Raw genomic sequence first — 13,670 nt, 5'->3', positions numbered from 1 at the left:
TGCAGGGCTGAAGAGATGGTTCAGCAGTAAAGAGCACTGACTGCTCTTGCAGAGGTCCTGAGTTCAATTCCCAGCAACTACATGGTGGCTCACAACCATCTGTAATAGGATGTTGTGACATCTTCTGGTGTGACTGAAGATGGCTACAGTGTATTCATAAAAATAAAATAAATAAATAAAAGTTCACAGTTTAGTTGTGACTCAGAGCACTGGGGATATGGAACCTGAAAAGGTCACCTCCTGTAGCCAGGCAGGAACTCCAGTGGAGCCATAGGAACACCGACCTACCCACAAAACTTTTGGCTTAAAATTTATCCTGTCTAAAAGAAACATAGGGGTGGGGGATGGAACAGAGTCTGAGAGAATAGCTAAGCAATAACCGGTCCAACTAGAGACCCATCCCATGGCTACGTACCAATCTTTGACACTATCAATGATGCTCTGTTATGCTTCCATACAGGAGTCTAGCATGGTTGTCTTTTGAGAGGCTCCACCAAACAGTTGATTCAGATGGATGCAGAGATTCATAGATAGTGGATGGAGCTTGGGGACTCTTATGGAAGACCAGGAAGAAGGATTGTAGGCCCCCAAAAGGGGTAGGAACTCTACAAAAAGACCAATCGAGTCAACTAACCTGGACCCTTGGAGCTTTCAGAGACTGAACCACCAAGCAAAAACCATACATGGATTGGATCTAGACTTCTCACACATATGCAGCAGATGTGCAGCTTGGTCTTCATGTGGGTCCCGAACAACTGGAGCACAGCTATCCCAAAGGCTGTTGCTTGTCTGTGGGATATGCTCTAGCTGGTCTGCCTCATCTGGGCTCAGTGGGAGAGGATGCGCCTGGCTCCACAGAGACTTGAAATCCCAGGGAAGGGGGATGCTCAGGGGAGCTCCACCCTCCTATAAGAGAAGGGGATGGGGAACAATTGTGGGAGGTGGTACCAAAAGGAGGGCAGTGAGAGGGATGTAAAGTGAATAAATGAATGAATGAATGAATGAATGAATGAATGAATGAATAAAGGATGGAAAACTATCAATAACCCTTTAAAATTGTCCACATTTTCTGTCTCTAAGTAGTCTCCTAGCAGAGGTACTTCAAAGTCTTCAGCATTGGTGGTTCATTTAATGCTCAAAATCCCTATGTGATGACAAAAAATAAATTCCATTTTATAGAAGGCATCTATCTTGGTCCTTAATGCCATTTGTCTTAGATTCAACTTCCTGAATGACATGTTCCCTGTCACCCTGAGTCACTGCACTGATCTTCCCTCAGAAATATATAGCTGTGACTATCTGCTTTGTTATGATATGACTAAATGCTTTTTTGCTTCTGTAACCTGCTTGTGCAGACAATCAAGGCCCCTTTTGACATTGTCATGACTACCTAGTCTTGGCAGAATAGAATGGTCCCTGACTTGCTTGTTCAGATATTCATTGGCTCTGTGAGGTTTTTGCCTTTAAAATCCCTTCCTCGCATACCCTGGTCTTCATGGTGTAGTCTCTAATTTCACTCAGAGATTCCTGTCCTGTTAGCAGTCTCAATAAATTTAAATTATTAAAATCAGGGTTGAGTTTGTGGTCCTTTCCCAGGGTCTGAAACTCCATAATACTACCATCAGGTGTCAACTCTTAGTCTTCAAAGAAGACCTGTTACCCTATCTATTCCCTTATGCTGATACTGAAAAAAAACTGGCTGTCCCCTAAAGCACCTTGTTCAAACTCTGCTTAAAACCAGTTCAGACATTCATGGTAGCTCAATCTCCTAAAAATGTAGACCAGGACCCAAGACATTGATTTCACATAGAGAACCAGGGGAGGAAATTCTCCTGCCTCACCATATCATCACTTACATCACTCTCCACCTCCATCCAGAGCCTTGGAAAGGTGGTTCTCACCCCTGAAGACCCCTAGCTCTGGGACTCTGACTGAGACTGGTTTAATTTTATACTTCTCTTTGCTCAAGATCTAATTAAGGATGAAATGAAATCATCTGCAAAATGGCTATTTCTTTTTTAAATATTGAGGTTTCTGGACAGAAGGAAAAGTAAGACTAAATAAAAATGAAGTTAGGAACCAAATTGGCCTTTATTCAGAGTGGGGAGAAAAGCTGTATACCTAATACAAGAATGGCAATTTCCTACCAGTTGTTCATGGAAGCAACAATATTTCCAAAGAGATGAGGAAGAAACTGTTTCAGGCCATCTTCAAGAGGATGAGAAATGGCCAAATGAGCAACAGAAATCCTCCCCTACACCTGAACAGTGAATGCCTGAAGGGGACCTTCTATCAGGACTGGAGAATGCCCTCCTTGATCTGAGACTCGATTGTGTTCACTGGTGGAAGGGAGAGTCCAGAATGACAGGTTCTCTGTTTAGTACGTCTGTCATCATTTGTGGGTTTCCTGCACTGTGACAAACCAATTTTGAAATGACCCAGAAAATTCCTACAGTGAGTAAGATATCTGACATGGTAAAGTGGAGAAGACAACAAATGAAATGATTTTACAGATTTACAGTGGCCTGTGGGGAAAAAACAAGAAGAACAGGTTATTGTTTGGTGTTGAGAGTGTGACGCTGGCTGCATTGTAAAGGATGATCATAAAACCAATTTCTCGGGACTTGTTGAGCTCTGACTTGAATGCTGGAAAGAAAGAAGCCTTACAAAGTTCTTGGAGGGAACACTTTTCAAGACAGAGTGAACTCAAATGTCTTGATGAGGAAATCAACTTATGCAAAGAGCAGAAAGGGGCTAAAGGATCTTGGATAAAACATCATTGTCACAGATGTTCAGGGCTTCCTTTCTTCTCACATCTGGAAAAGAAAAACATTTGCACTAGAAGTCCACTCTGATTGGACTAGCATGGACCACAGAATAGAAATGTGTTAACTGGATGTACTGAGGTCACATGGCATTCATCTGGAAACAGACACGGAGAGAGTAGCTGGAATTAGGTTAAGCAGACACAACTGGCTCTCTTAGTAGACTGATGGGTGGTGAGAAGGCTTTATGAAGCACAAAGCTAAAGAGTTCAAACCCAGAGTTAGACATTTTGACCTGCAGGTGTACAGAGGAGGGCCCTTAAAGGGCACTGAAGTCTATTTCTTTAGAATAAAGTCTGACAGGGTTCCAGGGAATGAGGGAAATAAGTAAGGGCTTGGGAACTGAAGCTGAGGGTAGACTGAAGAAACCCATCCATACATAGAGGATCCCCACAATGCAGTCCCACCTCTGTTGTCAGTCCTGTGCACACAGGGCACAGCCAAATAGGAACGAGGCACTCTTCCTGTTCAGCAGAAAGGGAGTGCTTGGAGGGAGAGTCTTGACCATGGAGACTAAAGTTCATAGAGCACAAGGTCTACCTTTTAACTGGAACCCAGGTAGAGGCAATCAGAGAACACAGAGGATACCCCAGGACACCCTGTTCCACTGCTGTCAGGCCAGGACAGCTCTCGGCATATTTTCAGATGTGACAGCCTCGTTGGGCCTCCTCATAAGATGAGAGAGGTCATCAAAGGTCATACCACTTGAGCTTTGTGACAAAGAATGGGCCTGGGACTTTACAGGGGTCATGTGGACACCTGAAGTGGACAGAAGTACCCCTAACATGCATAGGGTGACCCCACCTAAGCCAGCTGTCCTTATGTTGTACAGACATTTTAACTAATGGGGTCACAGCTCACCTCTTCATTTATGGACTATGGGAGTGGGAGCCAAGCTCTGAGGCCCTAAGTGTGAAGAGGGCCTGAGTCCCTTCAGAGTCAAGCTGAGAGCTGTAGGGTGGCCTGAGGAAGGACCATACACCTTCCCAGAGTGGCAACAGACTAGGACTCAGCTATATGAATCACACCTGTGGCCCTTCTGGCTTCAGGAAATCTATAGGATCCAGGCACTGGCTTCCTTGATTAGACACTGGGAGTTGAGGTAAGAGCTCCCCGTGGTCTGCAGATAGTCTGATCCACACAGAGGGACCAGAATGAATAAAGCTGCTCTCATGAGGTAAGCCTGAAATGAGGATGTAATTCTCACACATGCATGAGTCCCCAGCCCCATTGTGCATCCCAGGACTCTGCACACAGGTGACAATTTCTGAGATCTCCCGAAAAGATGAGGCCTGGCCTGTTTCAGGGACAAGATGGGAGCAGGGGATGAATTATGGAAGCCCAGATATCACAGGCCTTGCTTGATCCAGCAGCAGCCACACAGATGTTTCTGCACTTACAGGGGGCTGACTTCTCAGGATAAACCCTGTGTAGTTCTTTACCCCCCCAACCCCATCCATGATTTGCAGACCATTTTGTGAGCCTGGAGCTTGAAGGATGCCTCCCTGGTTGCCCCTCCCCTACAGTTTAGCATCCACATCCTGGTTCCTGGGAAACTACGAAACATTTAGTGAGGTTTCTGGAAGGGAAATGACTTTGCCATGCTTCCTGAGTGGAGGTGAGTGGAAAGAGGAAAGAAGTGGATCTTGCAGGAGGGCTGGTCACCAAATGAGGCACCTTGTGCCTGAGGTCAGCCTAGAAACAAGTGGCGTCCACATTACACTCCCTGGCTGGGTACTCTGGGAGGTACCATGTTCAGGCTTTCCCCGAAAGAAGGGCTGCCCATATAGCAGGAAGAAAGTAGGTCCTGAGACTGGACTGTGGAGGCTCCGCTGTTGGTTAGAGGAACCCCAAGAATATATAGTTCAGTCAGTGTGGAGTGTACTTCCCTAAATGTGGTCTTGTGAAAACAAGTCCCTTTCCCTCCTTCTACTCCTCAAGGGTGGAAATCAGCCTACTGGGTTTATCTTACAGGTTCCCAGAGAGGAGCGGACAAATGGCTTTCTTGGTCATTATGCAAATCAGAACCTCAGAGCCCAAGCATACACGACCAAGAGTCAGCTAGTTTGTAACATGTTGAGGGTCCTACAGCAAAGTTCAGCGTGAATGTGGGCATAAGCCCCCTCAAGCCTCTGCTTCACCATCTACAACGGAGTCCATGTTCACAAAGACATCCGGGAACTTCGGGGGTGGGGGGGCATTTTGTGAAGTACTTTATCTGAAAAGAAACAGCCAGGCCGCGCTCTTCCAGCGTCCAGGAAATTGAGGTTCTCAGAACCCCATTGTGACGTATGCGTTCCTGCATCCGGGGACTTGGGCTGGCAGTTAGAAGCAGCCATTTTGCGACAAGACTATCAGGGTGCCGGTTATGCCGTGCTTTCTGAGTCCAGGTGAGTGAGTGTTTTAGGGCTGTCAAAGGCCCTTTTCTGGATAGAATGTTGGTAGGTTTTAGGTAGGAGAGTCCAGTGTTGGTACTGGTTAACATGTCATTAAGAGGGACTTGATAGTTAGCATAAGCGCCGTGCTGGGAGTCAATTTCACGGGTCCAATGGCCACGGGGTCGGGGTGGGCACATTCTACCGAGAGGGTCCCACAGTATTTTTGCCTTAACAAGACAGAGAACACAGCACCAAACGGCTCCGTTTGCCAGAATCAGTCCTTTGCCTAGCCAGTTTCTATAGAGACAAGGAAAAAGGAGTGATTTTTAGAAGTTAGGTTATCCATAACAGTCGCTTCACATTCATGGTATTTGTGGAACCCAAGAAGACAGTAGAAGCTCTGTTCCATCTATAACACAAGCGGATGGTATTCCCATTACTGCGTACTTTGGAGAATAGGCCTATGCCACACCCTCACCTAGGGCTCAAGCATGGAAACATTTTTAGGTTTCAAAAAGACAAGAGGCCCCAAGCCAGACATCAGACAAATAGATAGGTTGGAACAATCAAGCTACATTGTGTTCTTCTGGCAGTTTAAGAAACAGACTTAGGCTGACTTGAGTAGGAACCCTCCCTAGGCTTCCACATCCATCTCCTAGGACTTGACAATGTGAAAGCCAAGGTTTTAGGTTCTTGCTGCTTATAAGAGTGCTCACTTGCTGGCTTCCCAACCTTTTACATACAAAAGAAGTTCCATCCTTTTACATACAAAAGAAGGAGGGGAGGGCCAGCCTCTCAGAGGAACAGTGGCAGCTAGTGGGTTCTAAATTAATGCAGCCTGACACCTAGTATGTCCCAATTTAAAAAGTAATAGCTCCCTTGTCATTCAGAGTACAGGCGGGCCTCTATATACCCTTGTATCCTGGGATGCCTTAAGGAGGCTAAACTGAGTCAATATGCCTTTGCTTCAAACTGTGGTGTGAGAATGGGGGGGGGGTATTTGTCCTGGGAGTAAGACCTCAGATTTATAGGGGAAAGGAACCAGGACAACCAAGGAGGAGCAATAAAGCCTCTGATAAGAGACATGCAAAAAGTTCCAACTCTGCAGTGTGGAATGTTAGTGGGTGTGCACTGCAGACCAAAGATGTCACCTCTGACTTGTGGTGTCAGTGGTAAGTTGTTGTTTAGAGGTGGCTTGGGCCTGAAAATTAGAACTGAGAGTCTGGAAGAGGTATGTGGGGAATCAGGAGGAAGAAAGTCTTCAGAATTTGTAAGAAAATGCAGGGCCTTGCCCCTTGTACCAGTCTTGAGAGGTCCATGTCCAGGCATATCCGGAGGCAATACATCTTGACTTCTGTCTCTTCTCTCAGAAATGTGAGCCTGTCAAGTCTGCAGTACAACCCCGAGCCCAGAGGGAGCCTGGCTTCTGTATCACAGGAGGATTCAGTTTTGACCAGGAATCCAGGTAAGCTATGATGGTAGGAAATGAACATGTGAAGAGGGCCCTGTCCCCCAAACATAAGACTGCATACAGCATTTGTGCCCCTGTTCCAATGCCTGGGGAGCCCTGAGTGTGGGAGGCGATGCTGCTCATGCCTTGCATGGAAAGCAGAGATCTCAAGACAGAGAGCTAAGATGCCATTCGGGTGGACTTGGGGAACTCTTTATCTCCTCAGAAATGAGCCCAGGACAGATGGTCATCACTGCAGATCCCACACAGGGATTGATGGGCTCTGTTACAGGCTCCGTTCTCCTGAGAGGATTACAGGATCTTAGGGTGTGGAACTTGTGGGAGTCCTCCTTTGAACATAGTTCTTGGTTTAGTAGGCACCTGGGAAGTTTTGGGAGAGGATCCCAGGGGTTGAGAGGAGGAGAGTCCATTTCAAAGCACAGACAGTGGCTCCTCAAGAGACTTTCCCGAGGCGCTGTCACACAAACAGTCCAGAATAGGTCTGTTAGTCTGAGTTCCCTACCCAGGTTCCAGGCAGGAGTATAAAGGGGCTGAAGGGCCTGCTTGAGGTTTGTGAGGGGAAGTCAGGTCTGTTAAGTAACGTGGTGAGAATTGAGGGTCCTTTGCTCCATACAGAATTCTCACTACCTACCTGCATTCCTGAGGGCTGTGGGAAAACGAAGGCATTTGGGGTGGATTCCTTCCCCTCTCCTGATCGTCTGCCTTTCTCACAGAATAGCCTCTTGCCTTAAGATCCTGGACAGTAAATGCATGTGGAACCTGATAGAGCTAACCGTTCTTGAAGGTGAGAATCAGGCTGTTGTACTGTTTTAGCATAAGTGAACCCCACTGAATTGGCTACCTCTTTGAGTGACTCCTGAACAGGTATGGGGTGGGAGTTGCCTTCACTGCCTTCTGCTTCACCTCAGAGACACAGAAACTTTCTCTGAGAATTTACCGCAGGCAAGAGGAGGCATGCACAGGGGGAATCATGCCTATTCTTCCCTGAGGCCATCAGAGGTCCATGCAGGAACTTAGTCCCTTGGACTTAGCAAAATCCTGTAACATGGGGTTTTGTGAGCTGCCCAAGTACAGCTTTCAGAGTCTACTCACTTTTCCTTTCTCTCTCAGGCCTGTGAGATCGCCCCTGTCAGCTGCACATTTTCTTGCTTCTGTTTCTAAAGCACACCCAGCATGGATCCTCCAGAGAACAGCCAGAATGTCAACCCAGACGGCACTCAGAAGGAGACAAGGGACCTGGAGGGTGCCCAGGCCTCCAGAGCTGAGGCAGGGAAAGTAGAGGACATTGCCACCACCTCAGGGGATGTGCCGGGTTCATCCCAGAGTGCCCAGAGAGATTCCTCTTCCCCCACTGCCGTAGGCTCCACTACTGGGGTACCATCTGTTGAGGCCTTAGGCAACCAAGTAAGAGAAATGCTTGACCCTAACTCCCCTAGACAAGATGTACTCAATAGTAAAGTAATTGATTTGGTTCTGTTCTTGCTCCTTAAGTACAGGAGAAAACAGCAGACATGTAAGGGAGAGATTCTGTATATGGTCATCCGAGGTTATGAGGAGCACTTCCCTACAATCTTTGCTAAGGCATCTGACTGCTTGAGGCTGACGTTTGGCCTTGACATAGTAGAAAGAAACCCCCGTGTTCACTCCTACTCTCTTGTCCATGCCCTCGGGATCACCTATGATGGGATGCAGCATGGTTTCCCGGGTGTACCCAAGACGGGCTTAGTAATCATCGTGCTGTGTATCATCTTCATAGAGGACAATTGTGCCAGTGAGCAGGAGTTGTGGCGTATATTGAATAACATGGGCCTGTATGCAGGGAGAGATCACTTTGTATATGGGGATCCTGGGATCCTCATTACTGAGCATTTTGTGCAGGAAGGATATCTAGAATGCAGACAAGTGCCAAACAGTGATCCTCCTACCAATGAATATCTCTGGGGCCCAAGGGCACATGCTGAAACCACCAAAATGAAAATACTGAAGTTTTTTGCTAGCATCGTTAAACAGGATCCCAGGTCCTACCCCACTAGTTATGCAGAGGCTTTGAAAGATGAGATAGAGAGGGCCTAGGCCAGGTTTACCCAGCAGATGGTACTATGCTCTGATTAGCACACATTCCAGTCCACTGGCCGTTCCCATCCAACATCAGGTCAGACAGAGTCTACGTGTGTACCAATCCCTCATTTGAGAGCTGGAAAGAGGGAACTGAACCATTCCATTGTTCATGTACTGACTGTTACTCGGGGTTTCTTGTTAAAGAATGTTACTACCTTTACTGCAAGGTTCATTAACTGGACAGTTTTAAGTTCATAAATGTCATCAATAACGCACCTACTGTGTTGTTGCTTCATTTCATTATTTTATTTGTTTACAAACAAATGAGCATGACTTATGTCTAATTTCTAATAAGTTTCAAGATACCATGGAATTCTAATAGAAACTACCCAGGCAATGGGAAAGAACATGGCATCTTCCTGGAAAACTAGCTAAAATTCTTTTGATTGCTCTATTAGTTTTAGTTCTGGTTAGCTAATTAAAATTAAAGCTAATGTAAGCTGAATAGTCTCCTTCCCAGGCCTTCACTGAATACCAGCTGCTCTGAGAGAGGTCCTGTGTTAGCAGGGAGACTGCAGAAAAGGTTAGAAAAGGTGAAGTTCAACTGCAACAGCAAGACAAGTGACAATTTCCTCTATATCATAAATATAAACACAGGAAGCCTGCAGAGGTCTCCCTTGGGGTCAGTAGTCACTTGTCAGTGGTATAAACTGAAGCAGTTACAGTTCTTAGAATTATTTAGCCAGGGTCAGGTCCATAGGAGGTGTGAATGACTCAGGGCTGAGAGAAAGGAAAACTACTCTGAGCTGTTTGTCATTATTCGTGACAAGGAGGATTTGCGCTAGGGTGTCACTTACTCAGTGACTGAATACTTGGATAACACATATAGTCAGGAAAGTTGTATCAATAGCACCTTAAAAAGGATACCAAAATGTGTAGAGAGGAATCTGGCCCTGTTGCTGGAGTTACAGATGAACAAAACACCTGTACAACATTTTTTTCCCTCACCCTCAGTATAAGGGATTCCTCACACATAGGGTAGAATCATAAGAATGTGAGGCTTAGAACCTCGAAGGTCTTCTGCCTCCTTGGTCAGGAGAGATACAGCCAACTACCAGCATTGCTGCTTGTAGTGTGTATTAGTGTTTTGCCTGCATGTGAAATATACCACATGTGACCCTTGTGTCCCCAGAGGACAAAAGAGGGTGTCAGTTAAACCTCTGGCTCATTTCATGGAGACAGAATTATAGATTGTTGCTAATGTTCATGAGAGTGATGGGAACGGAATCTTTCTCCTCTGCAAGAGCAGCAAGTGCTTAGGCAAAGCTCTAGCCCCAAACAAATTTAAGTTTTCAAAACGTCACTTGTGCATGTATATGTGACTGTGAGGGTGGATGTGTGCATGCCTGGGTGTTTGTGGGGATGCCAGGGGGTATATTTCAAGTTGGTTCTTCCTTCCACCTTGTGATGGCAGGTCTAAAGTTGTGTCGACTGCTGCCCTTTTCCCCCTTCTGCTCCACAGAAGGTTTCTGTCTTCGCTGGGCTCACCCCAAGGAGTGCTCATATTTTTAACAACAAAAAATTGTTTACCAAACTTCTGTCTCCTATAATAAAAATATGGTATCTACTACCTTTTTGTACATTTTGGATTTCAGTGCAGACTACAATTTAACATGTTGAAAATCTTTTTGGTAAACTTTAAAAGATTCTTGTAAGCTTCCAGAAACCCACTTGGATCTACCTCTCATGGGCCAAGTGGACTCAATTCTGGGTAAGTACTTGTGTCAATCAATAGCCTAAATTCCCTACCTGTTGCTTATTCCAGAGGGTGAGATTTCTCCCCTGTTTATTTGTTTCAGGACTCCCCTCCCCACCCACCAAGACCAGGGGCCTAAAGGTTTCAAATGTACACCTAAGCAGAAGGTTTTGTCCGAACCTACTTAATATTTCTATTTTGCCTCTAATATGTACATATGTGTTTTAGCATTCTGCCAAGCCCAGGTGTTTACTCTGAATCTGCATCCAGGACAGCTCCAGAGAAGCTACCCACAGGTGCTCTGGTCTACCTTCACAGATGCATCTCCTGGGCCTGCACTTTCGTAGCTGCAGATGGTCCACAGAGCCTGGACAGCAACGAAACAGCCTGCTCACCCAGGGCTTGACCAGCACCCCCATTTTCTTAGGTTTCCCCAAAGACAGAATGTCACCCCAAAATCAGCAGGAAGTAGTTTAAAGAACAGGACTACCTCAGTCCTGCCCCACCGTCACCCCTTCCTAATTCCTCATTTCTAATTAAACAAAAATGGAGGAACATTGACTTATAAGCAAGGCTTTGCCCAATAGCTACCTAGCAACAGCTTGCACCTCTGCCCTCCAGGTTCCAGCAAGTGATTAAAGAGAACTTCCTGCTACCCCAGCCCTGCTGCCTTTCCCCCCACTCTTTCTTTCTCATGTTCCTGACTGGCTTTCTTCCTCTCTGTCTCACTTCTCTCTTTCTCTCTTCCTCTCTTCTTCTCTTTTCGTCCTTCTCCATCCCCTTTCTCTGCCTCTACCTCTTTCCAGGTCCCTGCTTCCTTCCCCCTCAATAAATGTTTTGTATACTAGACTTGTCACATGATGTGACTCCTCAGAGGGAAACCTTGGCAGGGCCTGCCAGGTGCTCCCGCTGCTACCTCATTATATTCCTTTATATTTCATAACAGTTCTGTCTCTGGGAGCACCCAAGGGCCCAGGTAAGTTGATTCTGTTCTTCCACTAGATTCCCTACCTGCTTTGGATCCCTTAATCCCTTCCCAAACTCTTCCATAAGACTCCCTGAGCTCTATCTAATCTTTGAAAGTGGGGCTCTGCATTTCTTTCCAATAAGAGGAAAGTTATGCTAGGCTCCTGTCTACTAATATAGCAGAGTATCATAATAGTGTCAGGGATTTGTGCTTGCCCATGGGATGGGTCTCAATTTGGAATAGTCACTGGTTGTCCATTCTCTCAGTCTGTTCTATGTCCCTGCCCATCTAGTAGGGAGGACACATTTTGGGTCGAAGGTTTTGTAAGTGGGTTGCAGTCCTTACCCTTCCACTGGGAGTTCTTCCTGGCTACAAGAAGTGGCCACTTCAGGATCCATACTTCCCACTGCTAGGAGTCTCAGTTAGAGTTGTCCCTAATAGACTCCAGGGGCCTCTCCCTCCATGTCAGGTCTCTGGCACATCTTAGCAATTGCCCCCACTTGATCAATTTCTATTCATGTTCCCATGCTCTCCCACATGTGATTTCCCCCACCCCATTCCCCTTCCCATCCCCTTTCCCAACCAGTTCCCTCCCTCCATCCACCTCCAGTAACTATTTCATTTATTCTTATGAAGATTCAATTGTCCTCCTTTAGGCCCTCCTTGTTACTTGGTATCTTTGGGTCTGTTGATTATATCATAGTTAGCCTGTACTTTATGGCTAATATCCACTAATTAAGTGAGTACATAACATACATGTCCTTTTGTGTCTGGGTTACTTCACTCAGGATGATATTTTCTAGTTCCATCCATTTACCTGGAAAATCATGATGTCCTCGTACTTTTCTTTTCAATTTATAAGTAATTTATTGAATATAAGAGAAATTATATTCATGAACGAGATATATTCAGTCCTGAGAATGTTCACTTTACAATTAATCAGGAAATGATGAGCAATGGTTAATGATTATTGGGTAATTTTTGAATTAGTAATATTAATTTAAAAACTATTGACTATTAACGGTTGGATGATAGAGCCTGTGGCAAAGCAACAATCTCAAGGGGATCAACTGTCTGAAGACAAGGCTGAATGGTTTTGTTCTTTTTTTTCTTCAATTTTTAAATTAGATACTATGTATTTACATTTGAGATGTTATCCCTTCCCCCTGCCCCACTCCCATCCCCTTTCCACTCCATTGCCTTGGCATTCCCCTACATTGGGAAATCTTGTCCTCCCTGGACCAAAGGTCTCTTCTCACATTGATGTCAGACACTGCTATCTTCAGCTACATATGTAGCTGGATCAATTGCTTTCTCCATGTGTGCTCAAAGGTTGATGTTTTAGTCCATGGGAGTTTTGGAGGGTTTGGTTGGTTGATAATGGTGTTCTTCCTGTGGGGTTGCAACATCTTTCAGCTCCTTCAGTCCTTTCTTTAGCACTTTCTTTGTGGTCACCTGGTTCAGTCTGATGGTTAGCTGCCAGCATGCTCAGCTGTATCTATATGACTCTGACATAGTCCATGAGGAGGCATTTCTATCTGGTTCCTGCCAGTAAGTACTTAGCATCAGCTATAGTGCTTGGATTTTGTGGCTGCATATGTGATGGATCCTCTGGTAAGGTGGCTTCTGAGTGATCTTTTCTTCAATCTCTGTTCCTCAATTTCCTCCCATGAGTGTTTTGTTTTCTTTTCTAAGAAAGACTGAGGCATCCCAATTTTGGCCTTCCTTTTTTTGATCTTTACAGTGTCTGTGAATTGTTCTTGGGTAATCAGAGATTTCTGGGGTTAGTATCCAATTATTAGTGAGTACATACCATGTGTGTTCTTTTGTGACTGGGTTACCTCACTCAGGATGATAATCTCTAGTTCCATCCATTTTCCTATGAATTTCATGAAGTCATTGTTTCTAATAGCTGGTTAGTACTCCATTGTGTAAATGTACCACACTTTCTGTATCCATTCATCTGTTGAAGGACATCTGGGTTTTTTCCAGATTCTGGCTATTATAAATATGGCTCCTATAAACATGGTGGAGCATGTGTCCTTATTATATGTTGGAACATCTTTTCGGCATATGACCAGCTGGGTTTTCAGGCAGTACTATGTCCAATTTTCTTAGAAACCACCAGACTGATTTCCAGAGTGGTTGTACCAGTTTACAACCCCACCAACAGTGGAGGAGTGTTCCTCTTTCTCCTCACCAGCATCTGCTGTCA

General features: G+C 45.4%; 1 protein-coding gene across 1 annotated transcript; it reads left to right on the top strand.

Annotated features, from left to right (window-relative positions):
• Window positions 1–7,847: 7,847 nt before the first annotated feature.
• On the top strand, window positions 7,848–8,747 carry LOC308415171 (melanoma-associated antigen 11-like; the record flags this gene model as incomplete). Its single annotated transcript, XM_080910206.1, has 1 exon — window positions 7,848–8,747. The coding sequence occupies one exon, from the start codon at window positions 7,848–7,850 to the stop codon at window positions 8,745–8,747; it is 900 nt and encodes a 299-aa protein (XP_080766332.1).
• Between the last annotated feature and the right edge of the window lie 4,923 nt (window positions 8,748–13,670).

The sequence above is a fragment of the Micromys minutus genome, assembly GCF_963924665.1.
Source record: "Micromys minutus genome assembly, chromosome: X".
Taxonomy (NCBI): domain Eukaryota; kingdom Metazoa; phylum Chordata; class Mammalia; order Rodentia; family Muridae; genus Micromys; species Micromys minutus.
This window is presented reverse-complemented; position numbering and strand designations above follow the sequence as displayed.